This window comes from Gobio gobio (genome assembly GCF_949357685.1).
Source record: "Gobio gobio genome assembly, chromosome: 19".
NCBI classification, from domain to species: Eukaryota; Metazoa; Chordata; class Actinopteri; order Cypriniformes; family Gobionidae; genus Gobio; species Gobio gobio.
Window position 1 is genome coordinate 35694765 of NC_137112.1, and position 27489 is coordinate 35722253.

General features: G+C 36.7%; 1 protein-coding gene across 2 annotated transcripts; it reads right to left on the bottom strand.

The window, feature by feature from the left end:
- Positions 1 to 316: 316 nt before the first annotated feature.
- phf2 (PHD finger protein 2) lies at positions 317 to 25635 on the bottom strand. 2 transcript variants are annotated; one of them, XM_079844840.1, is made up of 22 exons: positions 25109 to 25635; positions 19814 to 19899; positions 18632 to 18746; positions 18220 to 18380; positions 17906 to 18047; positions 17289 to 17475; positions 16825 to 16987; positions 16661 to 16748; positions 15953 to 16059; positions 14603 to 14694; positions 14420 to 14509; positions 13916 to 14254; positions 12952 to 13071; positions 12124 to 12239; positions 11720 to 11898; positions 10895 to 10962; positions 10188 to 10357; positions 7133 to 7410; positions 5150 to 5245; positions 4957 to 5066; positions 2865 to 3159; positions 317 to 2654 (listed from the first exon to the last, which is right to left on the bottom strand). In XM_079844840.1, exons 1-22 carry the CDS (start codon positions 25204 to 25206, stop codon positions 2566 to 2568), a joined length of 3189 nt encoding a protein of 1062 aa, XP_079700966.1. In that variant the 5' UTR covers positions 25207 to 25635; the 3' UTR covers positions 317 to 2565. The 2 variants fall into 2 exon arrangements, with proteins under 2 accessions (XP_079700966.1, XP_079700965.1); XM_079844839.1 differs by having other exon boundaries at positions 7133 to 7431.
- Positions 25636 to 27489: the final 1854 nt, after the last annotated feature.

Genomic DNA, 27489 nt, shown 5'->3' on the forward strand with positions numbered 1-27489 from the left:
AGGGCATCAGACCTGAATGGTACAGTAGCATGAGCCCATTTAAAAGTAATTACCACAGCATGTTCCAGGGAACGTGTGTAGCCCTGCCATTCCATATGAATGGTGGAAGAACATGTTACCAAAACTGACTTTTGTGTGCCATTATGGCATGGGAACAGACGTCATATACATAATGTGGATTTAGAAAAACAAATTATGCACGGCACAATAAAGCTTAATACAAAAGGTTAAAAAAAGGGCATTTCTGCAAACACATGACATGTTAATTCAAAACACATCTTTGTGAGTCAGAAAACAGAGTGCACTACTACAAAAGTATCATTCACTGCCATGAAACAGTGGATGCATTTAATTGTTTGAACATATAAAAATAAACCACAACAAAGCAACACACGTTTTGTACAAATAAAAACCTGAAATAGTTCCATTGTTTCGATTCGGAAAGGTGGATACAAGATTTACATTGGTAACTAAAACACTGCAATTTATGAGCACAGTAAACCTGGTTAAGAATGTACATACTCTATTACCAAAATAAAACTCATGGCATGATGGTATGGATCTTTAAAATAGCTGCTTAATAATAATAACAATAATAATGTAACATTTTGTATTGATGAGCAGTTGCACTTGATTTGATGAAAACAATAAAGACAAATTTTGCTAAGACAAAAAAAAAGGAACTATTGCCCAATGTTAATGATAGAAGTGTCCTAAGGGGCTCACAGACTGATAAAAGATTTCAAACAAAACCTCTTGAGAATTATACAAGTATAAAAGGCTACAAACATTAATAAATTACATCACTGACACAGAAAACACTTCACAAGGTGCTAGTAAAATAACTTTAAAATCCATCAGGGGTATTTGAGCTCAAATGTCAGGCTGGTCGTAGAAACATGATTTGTTTTTTTTATTATCCCCCATCATAAATGAATCATAATACACATGGTTTTCTGCATGTAAGGCCATATGAGAATAAATGTTACACTGTGTATTTTGTTCTCCAGGCAACACCTTTTGTCTAATGTAACAGAATGAAATGAAAACAAAACAATGGTTAAAAAAGTACAGCTATTGTGTATCTAACAACAAAAAAATAAAAATGAAAAACGTAATGACTATTTCTATATCTTTATATATATATTTTGTTTGTAATTAGCAAAAACTAGTAAAAATGTATAATGAAGTATTAAGGAAAAAAGGATACAAAAAGTAGTCATTTAAAAAGCTATATACAGGCTACATTCTACATACTGTACTGTGAAGCAATATAAATGCATATTTCATTCTAGGGTAATTGGTGCTGCCTGTGAAACAAACAGAAGAGAGAAAGTATCCCCATGTAGTGAAATGTCATGGATGAGGCTTATCATCAGTGCTAGAGATCCCATTTATGTAGTGTTGCGTTGCTTTTGGCAAGTGTTTTGTAATGTATAATGGAACCGTAATAAGAGCTACATTGTCAAACAATAAAATAATGCGAAAAACAGGATGACATAAAACTGATTGTAGTATCAATGTATATAAATAAAAATGTAAAAGATGTGCTAACAATTCAGTAAAGGTTTAGTTGTGACATTGTATATCATGTGATGCACTGAATTGCTAGAACAACAAGGGGGAAACAAGATATTTCAACCATGTCATTAAAAATATGGTTTGATATCGATATGCATGTTTAATGATTTGTCAAAATATACATTGACAGCTTTTCCCCACAAAAACAAATGTTCCTATATTTGTAAAAAAAAAAAAAAAAATCATAATAATAACATACAGTTGTCAGTTTATAGTAGCCGTTGAGACAACATTACTAGCAATATGAGTTCATATTTGTGCTTCACTGATGTTTTGTAAGTGCCTTCTGGCTTTTCTCCAGCTACCTATGACATGTACAATTATATTAGGTCAATAAATATTATCTGTGATAGTGCTTAGCAAACAGAAAAGTACTTTTTCAGCTGTCCCGTGTAAGTAATGCGTATAAAAATGCTTTTTTTGCTTAAGGAAATTAAATTCCAAATGGGAGAATTTAAAATCACCCAGGCAGTTATTGTGAAAATCGTCATCTCTTTAGTAACACTTGTAAAAAAAGAATAAGAAAAAAGAAAAGATAATGATAAGCCACATCCAAAAAGCAGTAATGAACTTCTTGTTTGCAACCTTCCACCAACCCCTTCCCCCCAAAACAATGCATGCAACTGGAATGCATGCAAGGGATACTTTCTTTGTCTTGGAATGACTGCTATGTATCTTATAATATATTAGCAACCCCTGATAAACTGATAGCCGTAGTAAAACAAGACAAATTCTTCTTACAAAATATTAATAGCAGGTATTCTGTACATTTTTAATATCTGAAAGTTATAAAGTAAAAGAAGAGGCAAAAACCTATCTGAGCTATGTTCTTCTTTAGAAATTGAAAACTTGTGGGATCCTGCTTGCATTCCCGTCCATTTCAGTCCTTGCTGCTCTCATCCCGGCACATCGAGGGAGGGAGGGAGGGAGGGATCAGTCCACGGGTCCATAAACATCAGGAGAAAAAGTCACCCATTGTCCATGTTACAGCAGGAGCTTGCCGTTACGATGAATCTTTAAGATTTTTCCAAGTCTCTGTTTGGCCGTTGCCATTCCTTTCTTTAGCCGCTTGGCTGTGGGCGAGAAGAAGCAAAATGGTTAGCATATGCAACAACAACATCCTTCCGCATCAATACATTATCAAGCCACAGCTGTGTCAATAAATGATTAATGGTGCAGAAATTGCGACTCTCATATTGGCCAGTGCAACATAAACAAACCTTTAAATATGAATTAATACTCATCATCAAAGAAGAACCAATTTATGATTTGGCTAAAATCACCTTTGGCGTCCGTCGAGTTCCCTCGTTCGACTTTTGCTGGCGGGACAGATGAGGTGTTCTGAGATGATGACGATGATGAAGGCCGCCTCTGGCTGAGGAAGACTCCGGGGGCCATGGGTTGCGAGCCGCCGGCGGTTTTGCCCGTTCCAGTGCTGTACTCGTGGTCGGCCAGGTTGGTCTCGGAGTCTGGGGTGGGTTCTGGAGAGCTGCTGTCGTGAGAGAGTTTGTGAGGCTCCTCTACAGCCATGGGCTTCTTTTTGGTACTCTTTTTCTTCTTCTTGATCTTCTGCTCCTCCTGTAGCAAGAACTAGTTAGGATCGTTTAGCTAAATCAGCCTTACAGATGTTTCTATGAAAATGGAAGCTATTAGAGAGGATTCAGAATTTCTTCAACTTTAATCACACTCGAGCTGCATGAACTCCCACAAGTTCGGGAAAAGCCTGATGAACATGTTCTCCCGCATGATTTGAAAATGATTCAAAGAGCATATTGTGCTTCAAGACTGAATGGCATGATGCAATGTAATGATTGCAAATCAGACATCCACAAAATGTGTATTAAATAAATAGTTTTACTTTGTATTTACTGGGGGAAAGTCAAATTGCGATTTTTCTGGGTTTTTCTAGGTTTGCTGCGCTTGTTTGTAGGGCTACACAATTTGGCCAAAATGTTGTGATTATAAATATTACAATATATAATATTATTTATAATAATTATTATTATTACTAAATAAAGATATTAAACAGAATTCAAAATAATATTATTGTAACATTTTACTGTAATATATGGGTCAATGACAAATAAGGAAAAATAATACTTTTTTAAGATAAAAAAAGAAACATTTTAAGCAAAAGAGTGCTTAATGCATTTGCATTTGTATGTCCAAAAAATGTATGTTGTTGATTCATATTGGTTTTACAGCTTTTAAGACAGCATTAATTCATTATTAAACAAGATTTCTGATTTTAACACCCAGAAAATGTCAGGTGGTGCAACCATATATTCATTTAAAACAATATACATACACAATAAACATATGAATCATTGTAAAATGCATATCACATGGTAAATTCCCTTTCCCTTTTCTATGTATTGCCCTTTTAGTCCAATACATATAAACTTAATTTCCATAAGGAGTTATGTTTTGTTTGTTTTTTTGTATACATTATATAATGGTTTACATTTATATTTCTTACTTCATTTTGCAATTGCAGTGGGAATTGATACTTTTAAATGTAAATTTGCTGGTCGCACCACCTGACATTTTAGGTCTTTGAAACACCACAACTCAAAAGGTCAATTGAATTTCAAAAAAATCAAAAGACTATCTTATAAAGGAAATATTGTAGATCAATTTGATATGTGATATGTATTTTTTTTTTATTTTTTTTAAGAGAAATCATGAATTCGGACATTGACCCATGTACAAAAAAATAGCATTTTAGAAAAATAATATAATTTTCTTTTACAGTACAGCTGTACAATTTCTATACTGATACTGGCTGTCTTCATTTCTTCACTTTCAAATGTTAAACCAATTGAGGTTTTACTTTGGCAGAACCGCTGCTTCTCTATAAGCACTTCTCATTACAAATTTGGGAAGATGGTTGGTGCATGTTATGTTCCCCAACAAGCAAACCAAATTCAGAGCAGATGCAGAGATGAGTTTGTGTGGAGCAACATTTACTGTGAACCAAGCCACTCTGAGACACTGAAAACAGGTTTATGAGCCGCTCGATCAAAAAACAAAACAAAACCCACAGCGCAGTGTATTTATTTAATTAATTTGTAGCCTTTGCGACTTGATAATCGCACAAAGCTGATTTTGGCTTTATATCAATTAAACATGCAGCCCTAGAATTTACTTAATTTAGAAGTAGAAAGTATTACTTACATTTACATTAACACGGCTTTTTGCCTATAGTTTCTGCAAATGCAGACGATCACAAAATTGCATAATTCTGTCTGATTAAATAACCCAGCCATTGTGACTGTTTGTAACCATTTCTCAATATCAGTTATTGTTTTTAAATTGATATGTAAACATTTGGGTATTGAATGAACCGCTTCATTATGAGCATAAAGCGTTAACCTGATGAGACAATTTAGCTGCCGCAGCTGCCAGTCCTGTCTCTATGGACGCCACACGTGCCCCCTCACGAGCTGGTCTCTCCTGTCGTGGTACAGTGGGCCCAACTCGTGCTGCAACAGTATGAATATAATCCCATGTGATTACATTTCCGTTATAGTCAGTTTCCCACCTGAAATTGTAGACTTCAAACTACCTGTTGGGCTATACGGAGTGTCATCTGTATTTTTCCTTTTTTTCGATCTCGATTTGAAAATTGGGTTGTCCTCCTCAGATTCCAGGGATGGATAAACTGGGAAAAAAAGGCAAAAGTTAGCTAATTCTACAGATTCAACTTCTCTTAGTCTTGGAGCGTTATATGTATGGTCTAAAGTCATTAATGAAAGCAATGTAAATATGTCGAAGCACATTACTTTTAAACACATAGCTTGTACATGAGAAACCACCCTATTTTTGCACTCCATAAACTACAGTGCTAAGTATTTTCTCATTGGACAGGATGTTAGCGTGACACAGATGCACGGCAGCTGTTCCTTGCCCTGCCTCGGCCTGCATGCACCTAGCTTCTTTGAACTCAACCACTCAGGAACACGCAATTTCCAACAATTAAATTATCAAGAAAAAGAAAAAAATGTTTACAGAAAGGAGGAATGCTCGTGTGCTTGATAAAACGCTTTCTTAGTGTGAGTCCGAACGGGAATGTGCGTGCTAGTAATGACTAATTAGGGTATCAGATCAAAAAGCATTTAAAACAACAGTTTAAAACTCATGCTAATGGATTATTAACAGGCTTCTAATGGTCTTGCTGTTCTTGGAAGGGGTTCACAAAAGCTATAAAAGGGAGCACTCAAAAAGGAGGAATTGAAAAGTTCTAGCTGAGAGTAAACACGCCTGTTACTTTGCAGTGAATAAGAACCCTTAAGTCAAAATCAAACTCTAATCAGAACGTTGATATAGCAGATTTACACTGTTTTGCTTTGCTCTAAGGACACCTGGGCAATTCCAAGTCATCATGAAACATCCTTGACAAATTGTCTCAGAGGAACTAATTGGTCTTGATAATAGTGCAAACAAGCTATCCAAGATGAAGGTACTAGAGAACTACAATCTGTTCTCAACTACAATCAGTTCTTAAAGGGACAGTTCACCCAAAAATGAAAACCATGTCATCATTTACTCACCCTCATGTCATTCAAACTAGGGCTGCACAATACTTATAAATTATCAAAATATTAGAAATGTGAAAAATGTAGAAATATCGCAGTTACGAAAAATCAAAAGCAGATAGCAGAAAATAGACTGGACACATGACTGTGGCATGCTTTAAAAAGTTATTAAGAGCAATAAGCCATGGAAAAGAACTCTATGCGGGACTAGCACACACAAAAAGCCGCCTCTCGGACAGTGTGCGATCCTGAATTCAGTTCTCTTCTGCAGCTTATACACAAAATTATATAAAAATGCCTGTTTTGCTGAGTATTCATGTAAACACAGTCGGTTATGTCTTAAAGGAACACTCCACTTTTTTTGAAAATAGGCTCACTTTCAAACTGTTTTCGAATCCATTCAGCCGATCTCCGGGTCTGACCGTTGCACTTTTAGCATAGCTTAGCATAGATCATTGAATCTGATTAGACCGTTAACATCTCGCTCAAAAAAGATCAAAGAGTTGCGATATTTTACCAATTTAAAACTTGACTCTTCTGTAGTTACATTGTGTACTAAAATGAAAAGTTGAAAGAAAACACATTTGTAACAGTAAACTGGATCCGCGTATTCACTCTTAAAGTGACAGGAGACTAATATATCGGCTGTCATTAATGTTAATCAAACAAAATAAATTTTTTTTTAACTGAATGTCTTTTGTAGCTTTAATAAGAATCGGTGTATATTTAATTCATACACTGAAGACTAAGCAGTTTTATTTTCTGTTTTATTCTTAAAGCATTATCGTATTGCACATCGCATTATTTTACGGGTTATGGCAAATTACATTTTTCAGCAATATCATGCACGCCTAATTCAAACCTGTATGACTTTTATACTTCTGCATTTTGGGGTCCAAACTACATTACATTTTTTTTTTAGATATCTTGTGTGTTCTCCAGAAGATATTACTTTTTTTGGGGGGTGAACTATCGCTTTAAGCACAGTAAAAGAATCCCTTTGAAGAACTTACCATAATCAGAATCCCTAAAGCATGCGTCCAGGTGGTCCTGGTCATCATCGAACATGTCCGAACTGTCCACGCTGCTGCTCTTTTGCGTCTTTTTGGGCAAGCGTTTGGCTGGTCGCTTGCTGTTTCCCCCTGCTCCGGCCGCACCGCTCTGCTTCTTGCTGGCTGAGCTGCTATGCGAGTTGTTCTTAGCTTGGCTATTGCTCCAGGATGGTTGCAGACAAGAGTCTGATGACTGCAGGTTAGCCATGGACAACATGCCCTGGATGGCCTCCTGTGTGCTGGGGGATGCAGGTGGCTGACTGTAAGTCCATCAATGAGAAATACACAACACACACGCACATTACTCCAAGTGTCAGTGGGAATGAGAAGCGATTCGAATTTTAGGAAGTGAGTCGGGTGATGGGAGCAACGAGAATGGAGATGGACACTTAAAGGTGAAGTGTGTAATTTCTGCACCACTAGCGTAGCAGAAAGATTTCCCAGATGAACAGACACCACTGGTCAGGTTAATATGTTTTCAAGCTGCACATTTTATTTACACTAAAACTCTGAATATCATGAAAAGCAATTAGCAAATTAAGCAGTATTTCCAGGCCAAATTATTCAGTTACATGACTTTTTTTGATGCACTATTACTATTAAGTGCATTTGTTTCCATCGTAGCTAATTCTCAGTTCTACAAGCTGAATTTTACAAATGCATGCAAATATGTGTTTCAGGCGCATTTAAATTTAAATTACATTTTTATTTGAATCTCATTGTTTCAATCCAGCATTTTATCCAAAAAAAAGTTGTTATTAACTAAAAAAATTGTTTTGTTAATTGAAATAATGATGAAATAAAATCAAATATAAATATTAGATAAATATTATAAAATTAGAAATGTCTTGGCAAGGAACCGAAATAAAATAAGTTGAAGTAGCAAAATTAAAAAAAGCTAAATAGAAATATAAAACATTACAAAATTACTGAAACCAAAAAGAAAATTCAAATAAAAACTGAAAAAATACAAATAAAAACTAATTCAAAATGTTAATAAATACTATAACAGTATAAATTCATACTAAAACAACTAGCGATTACCCAAAATTCTTCATTAAAAATAGAATGGATCCCCAGTGTGCACTTCAGGGAAATAAAAATAGTTTACTTATAGTCGTAAACTTAAAATATTAATAATAAAATATATACAATATTGAAATATTTTACTTATTACAGTATAATATTTTAATATTGAAAACATTACACACATCACCTTTAAACCATAATGAAAATGGTCGATGACAATCATGGCCAAAGCTTTTCCACTGCAGCTGATGTATGGCATTGTTATGTGGACTCTAAATCTCAGGCATATTTAATCAACTGAACATGTAAAGCTAATGGGTGGGCCTGGCAAACTAACATGAAAATCCTAGTTACGATTCAATCCAAGGTGTGTTTTCAAAAAGGCCAACCAAAAGTTACCAGCATTAAATATAACGTCTCTACTTTCCTTCATACTGAACCTTCATTCAACCAAAACTCAAAGCACAAGCCAGAACTTACCTGTTCTGTCTTATAATCACATCTGCTCATTCAATAAACCACCAACCTGAACATCTCCCTATTGCTTTTCTAACTTGCCTGTCACTAAACATTCCTTCCTCATAAAAAGTTAATTCCCTCATCATTTAAATCTCTTTATATAGATCTTTTCATGTCAGAAGAAGATTCTACCATGTGAACTAAGACTATTGTGTCCACATCTGCTTTCAAGCTTGAGGTAACTAGCAGAAAAACACAGATTTAGCCCGTGCAGATTACCACCTATTAAGTGATTAACCAGTGAGGTGGAACAATGAGTCAAGAGCTTGTTTAATGTGGTCACAACTGACTGGAGGCATTTCCTCCCCACAATCCTGCAGTCATATGTCAGGTTTAAAAGCACAAAAAAATAATTTGAGAAATTAACATATTTTAGCCATGTTTTCCTTCTCATTTTGTGTTTGAGCTGATTTGCAGCTTTCAGCGCAGTGGAAATAGACCATCAAAAATGTGCCCAAAACAGCAAACAGTAAAATGAAGAGGAATGGCCTAAAGCTTTTGCCGTATTTGACAAATTAATAGTGCTGAGGGATTAAACAAATAATGCCAGCACATGTAAACTGCTTATAAAGAGCCGTGCAAAATATTACTTTAGCCATTGTTCGACAGATGAAGAAACGCCTGTGCTCGATGTGTTTACAGTTTAAGAACTAACAGTTAAGCTAGAAATATGATGTGTTTTAATTCTTTAAGGGTCAGCAACATGCTTCATCATATAAATTGTATGTTCCCTATGGCCCTCTGCCAACGACAAAACATATCCATAATACATACTCTGCCACATTAGCGTGTGAAGTACAAACCATACTACATGAATCATGAAAATGTATGAACTAGGGATGTGCATGACTGACTAGTCGATGGATTGCCTAAACAACTAGTTGCTTAAGGAAGCTTTGTATAATTACACTAGTTTAGGGTCATGTACGCCAGAGACTATTCACGTTTTTTCACATAAGACACATTCTTGTGTTCAAAAACCGATGGACGGAGAAAAACGGAATAGAACAGGAAGCGAGGACTAAAGCAATGTATTTTTAAACTATTTTAACTCGAAACAAACACAGCAAGATGTCCATCTACATGTATATACGTACGCATTTAAAACATTTTTAAAAATATAACGCGGATTTAACGCAAAAATACCCTTCAACTGACAGACATTCAAATCAACAAAAATATGGATAAATATCTAGGATTTACCAAAGTCTACACAAAAACAAAAGGCTATGGATTATATTATGACATTTTATATTAAAGGCGATGTTGTTCTATAGGGGATGAATTTCTCAGAAACCGTTTACCATGCTGATAGTCTTAGCATGCTAAAGTATACCATGTTAAAATTGAATTTTTGAATACTAAAAGCGAAAACTAAAATAAAAGTAAATAACATATTCAGCATTATTAATTGACTCGGGCAACCCATGCCTTTCAGACACCAGGATATGGACAACAATGTGCATACCTGTTGTTACTGTAGTCAATGCCGCCCACTTGTTTGCTGGCCTGCAGGAGATCCAGAATCCCAGCTGAACTGCCCCCTTTCTTCTTAGAGACCTTGGAGTTACGACCTTTGACCTCTGTCTTGGCCTCCGTGTCTATGTGAAGCGATTCTTCATCTGATGAATCTGGACTCTGAAATAACAATGTGAAAAAACGGACATGAAGTACATCATTTCAATGCATCGAAACATACGCAAGAAGCTGTTCAGCTATTCATTCTATATAATAATACAGGAGTTTTCCTAGGTTATTGGTATAGCCTTTTGTAACCCCTCACATAGTTCGCCTGTGGGCCTCTGTCATGATTCACTTTCTCGCTCTCATTTGATTCAGTCCACAGCTATTTCCTTCATCAGTTTTGGGGTGATATTTGGCTCCGTCCTGCAGCTCGCTTTCTTTGATTTGTGCCGTATGTTGGTTTAAGTCGGAACATTATGGGTGAATTATCGCAAGCCGAGAACATCAGCGCTGCGATGTTTTAAATGCATCCAGAAGGAATTAATCAGCTACTTCATGAAATAAAGATTGGAGATTTGAATTTTGTCCTAATTTCTTCCTGTTTATTGTCAATCAGTCTTATGTTATTATCACTGTCTGATTAAAGAGAAATATTATGGATGTTCTGTTAAATAACACTGAACCAGCCCTATAAAAGGAGTTGATGCTTACCTTCATGTCCGACAGTTGTAGCTTTGGCTTTTTCGATGGCTGAATGGGCTCTTTGATGTTTGATAAAACTGTAAATAACGTCAGATGTTCAAGATTATTCTCACATAGCATGAAATGCAAGATTTATTGTTAATCAGTTAAAAGACTAGTGTATCTAATATAGGCAGGCCCACATGGAATCAGCATCCACAGATTTCCACATAATCTGAATGCCTGTCACACTTTTAACATATGCGCCACCCAGGGACCTAAAATAACACCGTCAAATACAAACAAAAACGCATTAAATTAAATGTTATGGTGGCCAAAAACTTTATTAGGAAATGCAGCTGCAACTTGTCCCTGGAAATTTACTATCAGAGGTTTATCTAGGATTTGATGTGGTGACACATATGTGAAATATTCCTTGTGACTTGAGCTGTTTGCTACTAATTCAAGAAAAATTCTAATAATACAAGCCAAACAATTCCACTGTTATTAGGACAAAAAAATATGATAAAAATAATAATGAAAAACTGTTTCATGGCCCCTAAGAAATATCTATAATCAGTCAAATTTGACTTAATTCACACAAAATGTTCATTTGGGACCCCACCTGCCATTTGTTTATTAAAGAGTTTGAGAGTTTAATTTTGTTATACTTTCAGATACCAATAAGTCTGTAGTTTAAATCATTTTTGTCGCCAAAATCAGTGTAATAAATGTAACAGAAGTCAGATTCCATCTGGGCCTGATTATAAAGTCTATAATCATTTTTGCTCTTAAATTATGTTTTATTTAATCAGAAAATCACCCTGGCCCAGATCGCATATCATGAAGCCTTACAGGAAAAGTCTCTCTTGACTGCGTTCTTTTTCCTCCTGATTGGGAATTCGTCGATCTTAAGCTCCCCCTCATCAGAGACGTATTCATACTCGTCTCTCACAGGCTTGGGCTTTTCTTCTTTAATGTTCTGTATTGAGCCAAAAACACTCGAATTGGTCTGGGTCTTGAGCATCTTTGATCTGAGGAAACCAGATGAAAAGAACATTAGTTGAATTGTCAGAGGAGACACACATCTTGCCCACAAAGACATAGAATTGCTCAAATTAAATGATTTATTATTTAAATACTTATACATAGTATTTTTTAAATGTTCTTTTATATACATTTATAATTAATTTCACAAAATGAACATAGGCCTATTCAATAATGCATGCCTAAAATTGTAATTTCAATACTGCACTTACCCCAGCAACTTCTTATTCGACAATGAAAATGCAAATTTATTGTCTTTATGGCTGAGTAGACTTTTGTCAAATTTGTGCTCTTCTTCCATTTTCAATAACGAATCGGGTTTGCTGTTCTGCAAGATGAAAAGAAACACCAAAACCATCACTTCATCAGTGCTTTGAAACTCTTCTCAGCCGCTATCTGTCAGCCACGTCCACTGTGATCAGACGTCAAAGACTGAAGCCACTGCGACTGATGACCTTGAAGACTATCTAGCAGAGACTCCTCTCCATCTGCAAATGTTTGGCGAGCAGCAGAGGAGCACTCGGATCAGGAGACTTGGAGCAACTACAAACATTCCTGGGTTGTCTGGCATTGAATTTTCCCCCCTTGAACGAAAGCCCTGTAATGCCTTCCGTTCACCAGAATTAAGCTTTTCCTACAAAAGCCATCCCATGTTATCCAACAATAACGACACAACACGCTCATTTTGATAGGCATATGTAAATACTTAGCTGGCATGTCTGGGATATGACATAGCATTACAGCATTAGGTAAACTCTGAGGCTGGGTAAAAGGCTCGGCTGCTTTGATGAGCCCAGAACAGAGAGCGTGACTGAGCCGCAGAGTTATTTCTGCTGATTGTTTTGATCTAAAACGTGTAAATCTCTTCTAGATGATCCGAAGCCCTGTGTGCTACTTTTCAACTTGTCGGGGTTTGATATCATTTGCATGGATTTTCAAAGCCTCTCTCTAGCACTGATCTATGTTGCAATAGAGGAAACATTACGTTACACGTTATTCAGTACAATGGCGTCCTTACATTGTAAACCTAACAAACGTACCTTATATTTCCATTTGGCCTCCGTCTTGTTCTTATTATGGTCTCGAATCATCTCAAACTTTGCGACGTCGTTCGGTTTACTCGTATCTTTCTCCATAATACTCATCCCAGTCTTTAAAAGCTGTGTAATGTAAGAAACAATTTAAAAAAATGAATGGATAAAAGTCCATACTGACAGTTCTAGAGTAGTGTGATATATTCACAATGATTTTGCAAGGGCAGTATTATTATATACTGTTTATGTTCAATACATTTTAATTCATATATTTCAAAACTCGTTCAGAAATATTCCTGGAAGTCTCCATATGGCAGATTTTATTTATTAAAAATACACAGTAAGGTCAGTAAGATTTTATTTTTTAAAGAAATTAATACATGAATTCAGCGTGGATGCATTCAATTCTGCTCTTTTAAATGTAATCCTGAAAAAAAGATCACGGTTTCTGTTAAAATATTAAACAACACAACTGTTTTCAGCATTGATAATAATAATAAATGTTTACTGAGTATATTAGAATGATTTCTGAAGGATCATGTGACACTGAAGACTGGAATAATGATGCAGAAAATTCAGCTTTGACATCATAGGAATAAATTATATATTAAAATAGAAAAGTTATTTTAAAGTATTTGTTCAAATAAATGCAGCCTTGCATAAGAGTCTTCTTTCAAAATCATAAAAAAAATCATACTGATCCCAAACTTTTAAACGGTAGTGTATGTAGGAAAATATTTCTGTTTATGTGCATATAAATGGAAATTATAATTTTTAGGGGTTTTCTTTATTGATTTTTGCTATTTCTTTACTTTTTTATTGCATTTTACTTCTTATATTAAACATTTTGATTGATGTTCAGAGGAAATTATAATTACTCTGACTGCAAAAAAAATCCACCCTTTTTAATCGTTTCATACACATAAAAATAATATGTATATTGAATATTATAAAGCTGAAAATACTTTACTTTTTTGGGCTGGTCCATCTTGTTCAGGATGTCCTTTGCATGGGATTCAAGAGCTGCCAGACTCGAGGGCTTTTTCTCAGGTAAAATACCTTCTTTTGCTTTCTTCCCTTTCTTTTTGCCACCCTCTTTTATTTTGGGTTCCTTAGGCGGTTTGGGTGCCTTGGGCATTTTGGGTGGTTTGGGTGGCTTTGTGGCTTTCTTCCTAGCTGGCTTATCTCGTGGCGGGGAGGAGATGTGTGCGGGGGACATGGGCTCTTCTGGTTCTGATGGAGCAGACGGGGGTTCCTCGGCTGGGGGCTTTGAGTTGCTGGGTTCGCTCTTTATGGCTTTTGTTGCATTCTGAGTCAAAGACACAGTGGTGAGGTTTTCAACCATTACTGATTCTGACAATGGCTACTTGAACATGTATAACAACATTCTACATAATAAAAATTGAGATCATATCTGAATAAATGAAAGTAAAGACATCCAACAAAAGTCTCCAACGTCTACGCTGTGTCTCACCTCTGAAATCCGAATCTCTTTGGCAAGGTCTTTAATGAGCTGTGCTGGCTTCATGTTTTCTGGAAGCTCGTCCTCATGTTCTAAAAGAGCCTTTGGAAAAAGACAAAAGAAGAGAGTCGCGCTCAACTTACCTAATTTAAATCAGTGAAACATAATATCGAAAATGCCAAATCGAATATTTACCTGTTTTTTAGTCCACGATCTGAATGCTCCATTGACAATTTTGGCACCATGTACCAAGTATGGAGGTGGCTGCTTGTTTGCCTTATGTAAACCTGCAAAATGTTTAGGAAATTTTGCATCAGAGTCCATTATTCCCATCTGGGTCCAAACACTCAACTAGTGCCGTATTAGTAATATAAGATCCTCTCTGGAAAAGGCTGTTTTCTAAATAGGCAAATTGATGAAAGGTCCAACTTTCCTTAAATCATTAGCAGCAATGCCTAGAGCGTGGTCGCCCTGTCAGAAATGCTCAGAGCATGAAACTCACTGAAAGAAGGGGGGGGGGGGGGGGGGGGGTTACATTACACCACATTACACCAGAAATAAAAATGGACTATATTTTCAACCTGACCCATTACTGTTCAATAACAAAGGCCATTCATATATCAAACTGATTACTTCAATCCAGAGGGGCCTAAAAACAGTCATGTGCAGTCATGGGCGTTTTTTGGAGCGCCGGCTTCAACACTGATTACATTGGACTGGATACACAGCCACTACAGGAAACATATTCCACACTGCATTTAAATGAATAACATGAACATAAAGTGAAAGCTGAAACAGTGAAACGAGAAGGGAAGCAATAGAGCTGGCGGTGGCCCAGTCGGCCTGCTGGGCCGGGGGCCAAGGTCTTTTTTTCCTCTACCTGAAGTCACACACGAGAGTTGAACCCTTGAAAAGATGACCTTGAAAGCTGATTCCCCCATCTGAACATCAGATAGCTTGGAGACCAACTGCGGTCCTTTTTGCAATGTGCGCGCTACAGCAATCTGGCAAAATTAAGTAACGTGACGGGGGGAAAATGGTGGAAATATAAACACGCAGTCCAAGGCCAGATGAGGGGAGTTTAAACACCAGGTTGTAATGGAGCAAGTGATTCTGCCTTTTGAAGCTAATCATCTGTGAACTCTGCGATGCACCGATGTAATGACTGCAATAATACGCCGGGTATCCAGACCCTCCTCATCTGCTCAGCAGGCCCCTTCCAGGATCACGCACGAAGCGAGGGAGAAGGAAGCCATTTGAGTCTACCTTACGACATTAGATCTTTTTATTTCCAGTCCCAAAGTTCACTATTACGGATCAATCTTGTGGTGTGCAGGATGGAGAGGCAATTTTTGAAAGCAAAACCTTTGAAGCCACTTCAGGGGAGTCACACAGGGGAAATTCACTGCGAATGATTTAAGTTCGTAATAACGTGAATGGTTGCAGTGAAATTGACACGTTGCTCTTTTTGACTTTTTGTGAAACTACCATACCTACAAACAAGCCTAATAAAAACATGCTTTTTATTTACATTCAATCGCTCACCTTTAAACCGCTCCAGGTAGTATTTCCCCACATACCAACATGCTGTTTCGAAGTTTGAAAAAGGAGTGAGGCTGGCAACTTTCAGTCTTTTTTCCACCTCATATGCTCTGAGTGGAGAAGCAAAGGGAGGATTACTGAAAAGTGTGCCTTGAGAGGAAATCGTGGCCTCACAGATGTGAGAAATGCACTTCAGAAGGCAAAAGCATATGCTCTTGACTTCCTCTCTTTCCTTTCATTGTTACAGAGGCTTGTAAGTGCCAAGAATAGAACCGCGAAGGTTTGATGCTTGCATGCTTCAATTGCATCACCATCCTCCAGTTGTCACTGCAAACTGCATGTAATAACGTTTAAAATGGTAACAGCCAAAGACATTAGGCCTTTATAATGCCACATAATAGTCCTACTGTATGCACCACACCCTCTGTACCTATTGTATTTACAATGTGTATGTGTGTATATACTTTTTTTTAAATGGCATATTTTAGTACACTACAGCTCTGTTCCAAAATCATCAAAATACATGGAATACACGCTCATTTTTTAATTATATGTAACTATATTTTATAGATACATTTGAGCATTGACTGAATTACATTTATAATCAACATTCTGTGCACCATTTTGGATGGATTTTTATCACACTGCATTATGGGAAACTATAAAAATGAATAAACAAAGCTTGTCTTGAAAAAGAAGCAGATCACTGACCTCATTTGCATCTCTACGCTCAGACTGTGGACAAAATGCCCGGAAAAGGCTAGGCAGTCCACAGGAGTCAGTATTGCATTAATCCATCCTGCCATCAAATAAAAACAAAGACATGTTAGAGCTTCATCTTTTAGAAATGAATTACTGGCACCCTGATGCCTCACCTGATGGAATGAAAAGAGTTTGCCCTTGTTTAAGTGTGCACTTGTAACACTTGTCCACTTGGTCAGCAAAAAACATCTCGCTGTGGTTGGAGGAGGACCTCCAGCGCTCATACAGAGAAAGGTTGGCAGAAGTGGGCTTGATCAGAAAGAAGATTTTCTCTCCCTATACAATACACAGGTCAAATATACAGTTCAACATCCACTATACAACAGTATATGACCACAGAATGCAGTGACTGGTCAATCAGAATCAACTATTCTAGAGAATCTTATGTGCTGAATATTATGTTCTTAAGTTATGTATTAAATTGACCAGTTAAATCAATAAATAATACATTTAAAAATACAAAAATGTTTCTGTATAAGACACAAAGTAAGCTTTCAGAATAAAAAATGCATTCATGAATTTGAAATGTTTTTTTGTCGTAGTAATAAGGAGCACTAAATAAATATGAAGGAGTCACCTTAAGTACGTGATACCACACAGAGGCACCTCCACACTCGATGTGGAAGTCTGTGTAGCTGTCTTTCACACAGATGAGACAGTATTTGGACACTTTGGGCTTCCCCAACAATGCATCGTCAGGCCAGTAGTTGTCCACCCAGGATAACTTCCGAACTATCTGCGGACTCTCAACAATATTGGCCATTCTAGAGAAATAAAGGGAAGAATAGTAAATATTCTCCAATGATCTCCAATAAATTTCTAATGACATACTGATAAAAAAAAAAAACACCCATTATTATTATACAGATGTGTGAATTCTTTTCAAAAAATGTTTTTTTTTTTTTTTATGCTGTAAAATGTAAAAAATAAATAAAGCACATTTTTCATTATTACAATTTTTATTTGACTATATGCCATGTAATATGCCATGCCCATTTAATTTGCTAATTTTTAGGTTAACAAATAAAAAAGGATGTTTTTATTAATAGTGCTTATTTGGTGTGCTTTAGTGTATTAGGTTTTGCTGTATCAAAATAGATACTAAAACTATGAAATTGCACCGGTTATTGCATAGAACTTCAGAAATGTTGCCTTTTTCACAACCCTATGCAGCTTTTTTATTGGACTGCTTACCTTGTGTCTGAAAACTCCAGGTTGATCACATTTAATACTTTCTTTCTGTTTGTGCTGTAGTAAAAATCAACAAACTCTTTTAACTTCATCTGGCTGTCTGTTTGTTTGGTCACATCAACGACATCCACAAGAACATCAGGCCCTTTGAATGAAAAAGTAGACAACAATTAGAACAACATACATTCCTGAGAAGGAAAGCAAAGCACTATTTACTTCCATTGTAAACACTTGGTTTTGTTATACTACCACTATCAGCAATTGCATTAATATTAATAGATTCTAACCAACAACATATATGAGCTAAATTCACTTACCGACATAGTTTTCCACGTCACTGACGTAGAATGTGGGTGCAGGCATGGCCATCCCCAGCCCGTCTTTCTTCTGGATGAGAATTGGCTCGTTGAATCCATTCTCCTCAAGGTAGTCCAATGTCAACTGACTTCCAGACAGTTTGACCACCACATCTTCTGAACTGCGGTGGAAAAGACACAGTAAGCATGTTACCTACAGTCACCTACACGATCTCTCCAAGACATCATACTGGAATCTTTTACATGTCTGGTGGAAAAGTTCAGAGTATGAGAAAAGCTGATCATGGAGCGCCATCTTCTGGACACTGAATAAACTGAACGACTTGGGCATTATCAGGAGCACTGGCCCTTTAAATTCTTCACACTGGACTGGAATGATCTTCACAAAGGTGAAAAAACACGTGTACTATACCTGGGGAATGTCCTGCTGCGCAGCTCTTTTATGAACACCTGACTGCCGTTTTGAACTGGTCTGACGTCTCCGCTTTGCCCCGTGTCATGCTTATTCCAGCTCTTTTTCTTTTTCACTGTTCAAATTATAAACAGATGAAACCAACCAAATCAAATTCAGACACAGTCACCATAATTCACTTTACTCTCTCGTTGCTACCAGTTACTTAATACAAAACTGCAGAAACAAAAGAATAAATGTGCACAGGAGCATAAATGTGCACAGAACATTTTAACATCAACATGATGGTTTGGTTTGGAAGCAAAACTGTGTAGTTCTGTGTCATTTTAAATTATTATTTTTATGAATATTATATGGCATTTAGGTGGCAATCTTGGTAATGGGACAATACTACTTCAGTTGTAAAGATAATCACTTATCTAAAACTTGCTTTCATTCATATTAGGGTTGGACTGATAAAAAAAATATATATATATTTTTACACAGAAAATAGGTAACACTTTATTTTACAGTGTCCTTGTTACATATGTTACGTGTACTTACCATAGTAATAACAGTAAATTATGCATAATTAGATGCAACTAACCCTCAACCAAACGCTAATTCTACCCTAACCCTATAGTATACTTAAATATATAATTACACTGTAACAATGACACCTTAAAATAAAGGGTAACCAGAAAATATTAGTAAACTTAACAATTAATATGCAAGTAATATGTTGAATTATGACTGAAATAGTATTTTCCTGTAAAACATACTTCAATAAACTTAAAAAATATATTTTTAATAGTAGTCTCAATGTTTGAACAAAAATATGATACTGAAAATGATTAAATTTAATTAAATACAACAATTAAATAATTGATTTAATTTTCATGTTTAATTATTTAAACACACAAAATAAATACAGTAATGAAATACAACAAAAACAGTACAATTCTGAAATATTGCTACAGCCGTTTTCTATTCTAATATAATTTATTTCATATGTCATAGCTGAATTTTCAGCATCATTACTCCAGTCTTCAGGGTCACATGATTCTTCAGACATCATTCTAATATGCTGATTTGCTGCTAAATAATTTTTTGGGAAACGTATGATATAATATATAAAAAGACATGATTTAGTACAACCCTAATTCGACTAATTCATTCACAGTATGAACGGAAGATACTCACAGGTGGATTTGCCGTGGGTCTTTTCACAGTTAGGACAATGATAGATGTCAATATCTGGTGCTTCATCTTCATCCACTCCCACACAGCTGTAACATAAACAAATAATGTGCATCTATGTGTTACTATAGGTCCATTAACATGAAATATTAAAATGGCACAGCAGCTGTCAGCAATGAGTTACAGCCAATGAAACCTGGTTAATCACAGTTCTGAAACACAAATTTGCAATACACAGTGCAATTTGCGTACACAAGTATTCAAAGATCTGGTTCAACTAGAATTATTCTCCATTGACGACCATTCAAAACCAGCCATGAATTCTGATGAAATATTCTGAATTGGAAAGTTAACAGATGGCTTTCTCCAAATATTATAGACTTTCTTGGTGTGGACAGGTCTCTGTCAGCTTTGCACATCTGGCCACTGCTATTTTCCTGCCCATGGCTGCCCCTTATTGAGGCCCTAGTGGTTAGACTGCTTAGTTTCGCAGTCTAGGCCACACGTCCTGAGGTATTGGTGGCCCCTGGCAGTTCAAGGCCGCAGGGAACCGGCCCGGTCCATAATCTGGTCCTGCGTGGTGGAAATTGTGCATTTTTGATGATGCACAGTGTTCGGCGTAAGCCAAATATGTTGTGTAGTCTGATAGCCAACAAGCTCAACCTCCGTCCAGCTGGCTTCAGAGTCTACCACATGCCTTCTGGCAAAACCACAGCCGAGATGCCATGTGACATTTTTAATACTGGCTTTCTCTTTACCACTTTCCGATTAAACTGTTGAAGTGTTGTTGAATCACAGTTGTAACTCCTTTAGGGTTGTCAGTGGTCACTTGGTGGCACACAAGTGATCTCCATTCATTTAAATATTTATGTGTCTTCTAAAATCAATTGAGGGCTCTAGCGTGTCATATTAAATATAAAAATAAAATGTATCAATATTTTATATATGTTTTTACTTTGACATTATGAGTCTGGTCAAAAAAACAAACAAATTTAAAAAACCTCCAAGAATAAATACTCTTTATAGGCACTATATGCATTTTTGTCACCCCATCTGCAGTGCAAATGTTCTTCCTATACTAATATAAACCCGATGTATCTGACACATTCCAACCATTAGGAGGAGCTGCTCACGGGTCATGAGGAAATATTGAATTGGGAGTGTCCATTATGGGCTCTCCTCCAGCGTGGTATAACTACTATGTGCAGGCCTTATGAATATCACACATGCTGTCCTCTCAGATGGTGGACGGTGTCAGCACCCTTGAATCATAGCAAAAGTGAAAGGAGCCAAGTCTCACTGAGCCCCAGGACAACAAAGAGTGCATGTGGGTGTGAAGGGTCAAACCGCCTACTCATGCATCAGGATTAGCTGTGAAATACACCCTTCCACGTACTTCATCTCTCCTCGGATAATCCTTAACATTAGTATCTGCGCACTGCCATAAAGGGGCCAATTCCTTGTCGATTTAAAGGAGCAGTTTACACAAAAATTTATTTTGTACAGTTAATTCACCGTCATGTCATTCCAAACCCATCTGCCATTTTTACTTTCAAACAACACAAAAGTTGCATTTTTGACGACCACAGTGGTCAAGATCAAAAAACTCTAAAAAAAAAAAAAAAAAAATAGTACATGTCATATATTATTTGGAAAAGAGTGTGAAGGTTTAAAAAACAGTACCTTTGTGTTCAACAGTAAAAAAAAAAAAAAAAGCATTTAATGTACATATGTACCATGTTTTTGATGGAACGTCTCAATGTTTGTACAAAAATATATTATTGAAAATTATGCAATTGAACAAAAATTTAAAAAGTAAAAAAATACAGTTAAAACAGAAATATTGAGACAAAAAACGTTTCAATTTTAATATATTTTAAAATAACGATTTTAACCAGTGGCGCAAAACTGAAATAGCTATTTTTACTTTCAAAAAACTCAAAAATAGAACTTCTGAAGAATGTTTATGCAACAATAATTCATAGACCACAGTGGTCAACATTATACAAATGTCACATATTAGTCTGTGAAATATTTTTTTCTTGTTACAAAGGGAAAAAAAACAGCATTTAGGTTTGAACAACATGAAGGTGAGTAAACAATGACAGAATTTTCATTTTTGTGTGAACTGTTCCTTTAAGACAGAATATACACACAGCTTGTCTCTCTGTGAAATTGCATTCAATACAACATGTCTTGTTGTGCTGGAACGGATACGCAGCAGAGCGCATGATGATAATGTTTGTTTACCATCTTGTGTGGTAAGTGTTGACAGTCCTAGAAGAAAGTCTTAAAATCACTTTCTGGAAATAGGCATGTCTGAGAAAGCTTCTTCTTAAAAGCAACAACAACACCTTAAGTACCTTAACGCAGCCGTTGTATTCGGTGTCTGAATGACAAGTAACATGATCAACAGCGTAATGACAACTAGTCTTTAAATACTGCTCGTCTCGCACCGGTCAAAGGCAGAAGTGAGGAAAATGTCATTGAGGAAAAAAACATTTAGCTGGAAGAACCTGCGACTGGATTTTCACTCTGAGGCAATGTAATTACACACTGTCGTGACAGATTAAATCAATAACTACAACAACAACAAAGCATGAAGGAATATACATAACATTATGGCAACTCTAAATGATTCTTCCTGTAAAGTCGACCTCGAGACAGGTGCAATCAAGAATATTATTATAACTTATTTAATAAACTCGTGCTCTGTCACAGACTCGCTATTATCGTTAATGGGACAAATCTCATTTAAGATCTGATACGCCACTTGAAGCTGGCATCCTGCCCTGTGAAAGAAGGGAATGATGTCATTGATTACCACCTGAAGAGTCGAGAACACACGCCCACAACCACAAACAGCGGCATGTGGTCAGGAGGTGTGTTGCAGACGGCAGTGTCAAAAAAAAACCGTCTTTATTTCTGTCCGCCAGCCAGTGTGCTGCAGAAATCATTATAACAACATGTTTACCCTTGATGGAAATGTATGCCGATCATAGAGGCGGATTAAACATTTATAACACATATATAAATAGTAAGACTGTTAATGTAGGATGATTAATTCAGGCAACAAAAGGAAGTTATTAATAGTGTGTGGAAGCGGAACTCGTTAATATTTTTGGTGGTGATGCTGGTGATCTGTTTACAAAAGTTTTGTCTAAAATTTGCAGTTAAAAATTCCAACAACAGGATTTTGGTATAGATCTCATGGCTGCTAAGGGGTGAAAGTGAGGTAAAACATGAGGTTACCGAGTTCACATGCCCTTAAACAGGCAGTGTAACTTACAGTGTTCCCACACTATTTGACCTACAAATTGAATTTTCTATTCGTTTTCCAGTCATTTGTGATAAAGATTTGAACAAATCATTTGGACTAAAACCTGACTAAAATAATGATTAATTCATGAATAAGATCTCATCATGGCTTTTGAGCAGGTTTACTCTACATAAGCTCTACCCACATGCAATTAAATAATATAGTGCAGAGCAAACAAAAATGTGTATTCACTATATTAATTCCCATGACTTTTACAGGCCTGGAAAATACTTTAAATACAGTCAAACGTGTTAAAATGAGCTGTGTGTACTCTTCATGAGAGCATCATAAAATTAACCGAAATATTTAATATACAAACATGCAAAGGGGCGAGGGATAGGCGTAACTGAATGATAGGCGTTAATTGCAGCAGTCAAAAATGTAATATATATTTGTATCTTTTTGTTTCTGTGCTCTTATTTATAAGCGTGAGTGACCATTTTATAAATATCACTATTCCATAGATGCTCTATAATTCCACATTGAGAAACTATTATAAAATAAATTATAATAGTTAAATAAATGCAATATTTTGAAGTTGTGTGATCAGTGTTTTAGAACTAGCAAGCATAAACAAGCATAACTACCAAGCTATTGATATGGTCAGATCAGATATTGTTTTAAAGAAGTCAAACGCTGTACACACATTTAGTATTGGTGAATGCTTAGTAAAAAAAAAAAAAGGAACTGTCAGTTTAGCAACTTATTATTAACAATGGCTGCTACAATGCTGTAATGTCTCAAAGACTGAAAATAGTTTTTCCTGACAAGTTAATACTATCATAAACAGCTTAATAAAGAATTATCGTTGTTAACATCAGCTTGTACACACTTTAAAACTGGTTTCTCACTTCATCTGATCTCTCAGAATCAGTCGCCCTACTCTCTCGATATAGAGGTCACAGACGTTTAAAATCACTGAGGGCGGTTAAAATAGCGTTCACTCCAACAGAAACAAACACATTAGTGTCAATTCAAACAATTCCTTATACATTTGAATATGCAGTTAACCGCATATTCAGCCTGAACACGAGAAGGAAACCAGATTCTATTTACAACGCGTTGTGTGTGTTAAACAGTCACTCTCTTTAGATCGTTAAACGATAACAGTCATGTAGCTAATTGTCATATTCTTGACTGCATGAATTGAACGTTTGAACTGTAACAAATCACTGGGCTCATTAAAGGGTTAACATTAAACGCGCGTAAATGTTTCAGTCAGTCAACTGGAACGCTTGTTCTTTGTTTACATTTACCAAATAGAATTTTTTTTGACATCGTCTCGCGCAAGTTTGGCTCACGCTAAGAAAACAAAATGATTAGCGGGGGAAATTTAAGATGAAATCGAATTATAACTCCCGTTGTTGGATCGAGTTAAACTCATTTGCTACGACTAGGCTACATGCTGCTGTCAGTGATGCTTCACAGCATCGATACGGCGAATAAATCTGAACTTACTGGTTTTGATCATGATGAATACAGTCTATGACAATGGCTAGATGTCATGTTAAAAAATGTGCAGAGCAGCTCTGAATTTGCAATGTCTGGCTCATATGCAGCCTATTATTCTTCCAGCAGACAGCAGAAAGGACAAGGGCAGTTTTCACACATTGTAAAGCACTGATATAGGAGCAAATCTGGAAGAATAGGGCGCATAAAGGACAGTAAAAGAAAAGCCATTCGTGTTCGCAGACACCCGCGGCTCACTACTACGACAACGTCCAGTCTGAGACGCAACCAAAGCGTGCGAAGCACGCAGATCGAGCTCACATCGTAGAAAATACATCGAAATGGCTTTACGATAAAGCAAATCTTTTTGTACCGTTCACAAAAATGTGTCAACCGAGCCAGCTAAATATAACTCCGCCTTCTTCTTCAAGCGGCCCTCGCTCTTCAGAGCAATACAAAATGTGCGCACGGGAGCAAAACGCTTCCATCCAAATCCACACTTAAATAGTTGAACAAAATATTGCGGTTACCTGCCGTGAAACCAGTCTTTGCAGGCGTCGCATTCGATCATAAACTGGGTTACGTCGTAAGGTAATCTGCAGATGCAATACACGGGTACAGTCGCCATGTTAGATCAATTCACAACAACAGCCGGAGAGATGGATGGGGGCAGCAGGAACCTCCCGTAACACAAACTACAGCGATATGAAGAGCCACGGAGCTGCTCCTACGTCCATTCGAACGTTCCTCCGATCCGACGTTACAATGTTACGATGTTAAAATGTTTCCCGCGCTGCATTGACGTGTGCATGCCCCCTGGTGACTATACGAGCACGGAGACTTTCATAAAGCCCAAGAAAATGCATCCTTTCATTGTAATATTGTTACGTCAGTCTGCAAGACGGGAAAAATCGCCTCGGTCATGCTGGTCCAGATGAATGGAGCTCGTTAAACGCTGCGGCTGCTTCTCAGGGTTTCCCGGGACGATAGAAAGGCGAAAATCCACCGCCAGGGATCTCCAGCCAACCGTCGAACCAGCTGCAGCAAAGTCTGTGACACGTTAATAAGGTCTCATGCAGTTTTGGCATAGACTTCAGAGGATTAAAACGACAGACAGAGGGTTAGTTTAAATTTTGACACGGTTCTTCCTTTCAACTAGGCTATAGATAGTGCGAACTAAAAGTGAGTAAAATGACTAGTTAAGTTGTAAAAAGTTGCGTATACAGTGTGTGTGTGTAATTATATATATATATATATATATATATATATATATATATATATATATATATATATATATATATATATATATAAACAAATCCGTTAATTTTCATATAAATATATAATTAATGCATTTGTTGTAATATACGTTTAAATGTCACATGACAACGAATAAATTATTAAATCATAAATTATGATGTATAATATATATAATATATGTGAGTGTATGTATGTATGTATGTATGTATGTATGTATGCATGTATGCATGTATGCATGTATGTATGTATGTATATATATATATATATATATATATATATACAGTGCCCTCCACAATTATTGGCACCCCTGTTTAAGATGTGGTCGTGGACTTCAAAAAATTCTCCTTATTTTTTAAACAACATAGAACCCAAATGCAAAAAAAGAGAAAAAGTACAAGTTACATTAACTACATTACTTTGGTGGTAAAAAAAATCACACATTTAGAAAACAAACAAACAATTGAAATCATGTGTCCCACAATTATTGGCACTCCTAACAATTCCTCTGAAAAATTTAATTGATTTTTTTTTAAATATATTTTTCTGTAGTTGCTAAAGTTGGTCAGGGTATCTAGGAACTTTTAATTAGTAATTCATGACTTCCTGTTTCCCTGGGGTATAAAAATTACGTGACACAGAGGCCTAATTCTCTTACTCATTTGTCAACATGGCAAAGACAAGAGAACACACCATTCAAGTAAGGCAGATGTGTGTCGACCTTCATAAGTCAGGCAATGGCTACAAGAAAATAGCCACTCGCCTTAACTTGCCCGTATCTACAGTCAGAGGAATCATTAAGAAGTTTAAAACAACTGGAACAGTGACAAACAAGGCTGGAAGAGGTCCCAAGTTTATATTGCCACAACGCACAATGAGGAGGATGGTAAGAGAAGTAAAAAAATGTCCTAAGCTCACTGTCACAGAATTGCATCAAAGAGTGGCATCTTGGGGTCACAAAGTCTCCAAAACAACCATCAGACACTCTCTACATGCCAACAAGCTGTTTGGGAGGCATGCAAGAAAAAAGCCTTTTCTCACTAACACTCACAAACGTAAACGTCTGGAGTTTGCTAAGCGGTACTGGGACTTCAACTGGGATCGTGTGCTTTGGTCAGATGAGACTAAGATTGAGCTTTTTGGCAACAAACACTCTAAGTGGGTCTGGCCTAAAACAAAAGATGAGTATGCCGAAAAGCACCTCATGCCCACCGTGAAGTATGGTGGAGGATCTGTGATGCTGTGGGCCTGTTTCTCTTCCAAAGGCCCTGGGAACCTTGTTAGGGTGCATGGCATTATGAACGCTTTGCACTACCAGGACATTTTAAATAAAAACCTGATGGCCTCTGCCAGAAAGCTGAAGATGGGTTGTCATTGGGTCTTTCAGCAGGATAATGATCCAAAACATGTGGCAAAATCTACACAAAAATGGTTCAGCAGTCACAAACTCAAAGTCCTCCCATGGCCATCTCAGTCCCCAGACCTCAACCCAATTGAAAACCTGTGGGGCGAGCTAAAGAGGAGAGTGCATAAGAGAGGACCCAGGACACTGGATGATCTAGAAAGATTGTGCAAAGAAGAATGGTCAAAGATCCCTCTCTCTGTGTTCTCCAATCTTGTGAAATGTTATAGGAGGAGATTAAGTGCTGTCTTGTTG

Coding starts and splice junctions, on each gene's coding strand:
- phf2 (XM_079844839.1), bottom strand. CDS start 25,206: ATGGCGACTGTACCCGTGTATTGCATCTGCAGATTACCTTACGACGTA. Junction 3,160..4,956: donor CAGCTAAATTGTCTCATCAG/GTTAACGCTTTA, acceptor TTCTTGCTACAG/GAGGAGCAGAAGATCAAGAA. Junction 2,655..2,864: donor GAACTCGACGGACGCCAAAG/GTGATTTTAGCC, acceptor TCTCGCCCACAG/CCAAGCGGCTAAAGAAAGGA.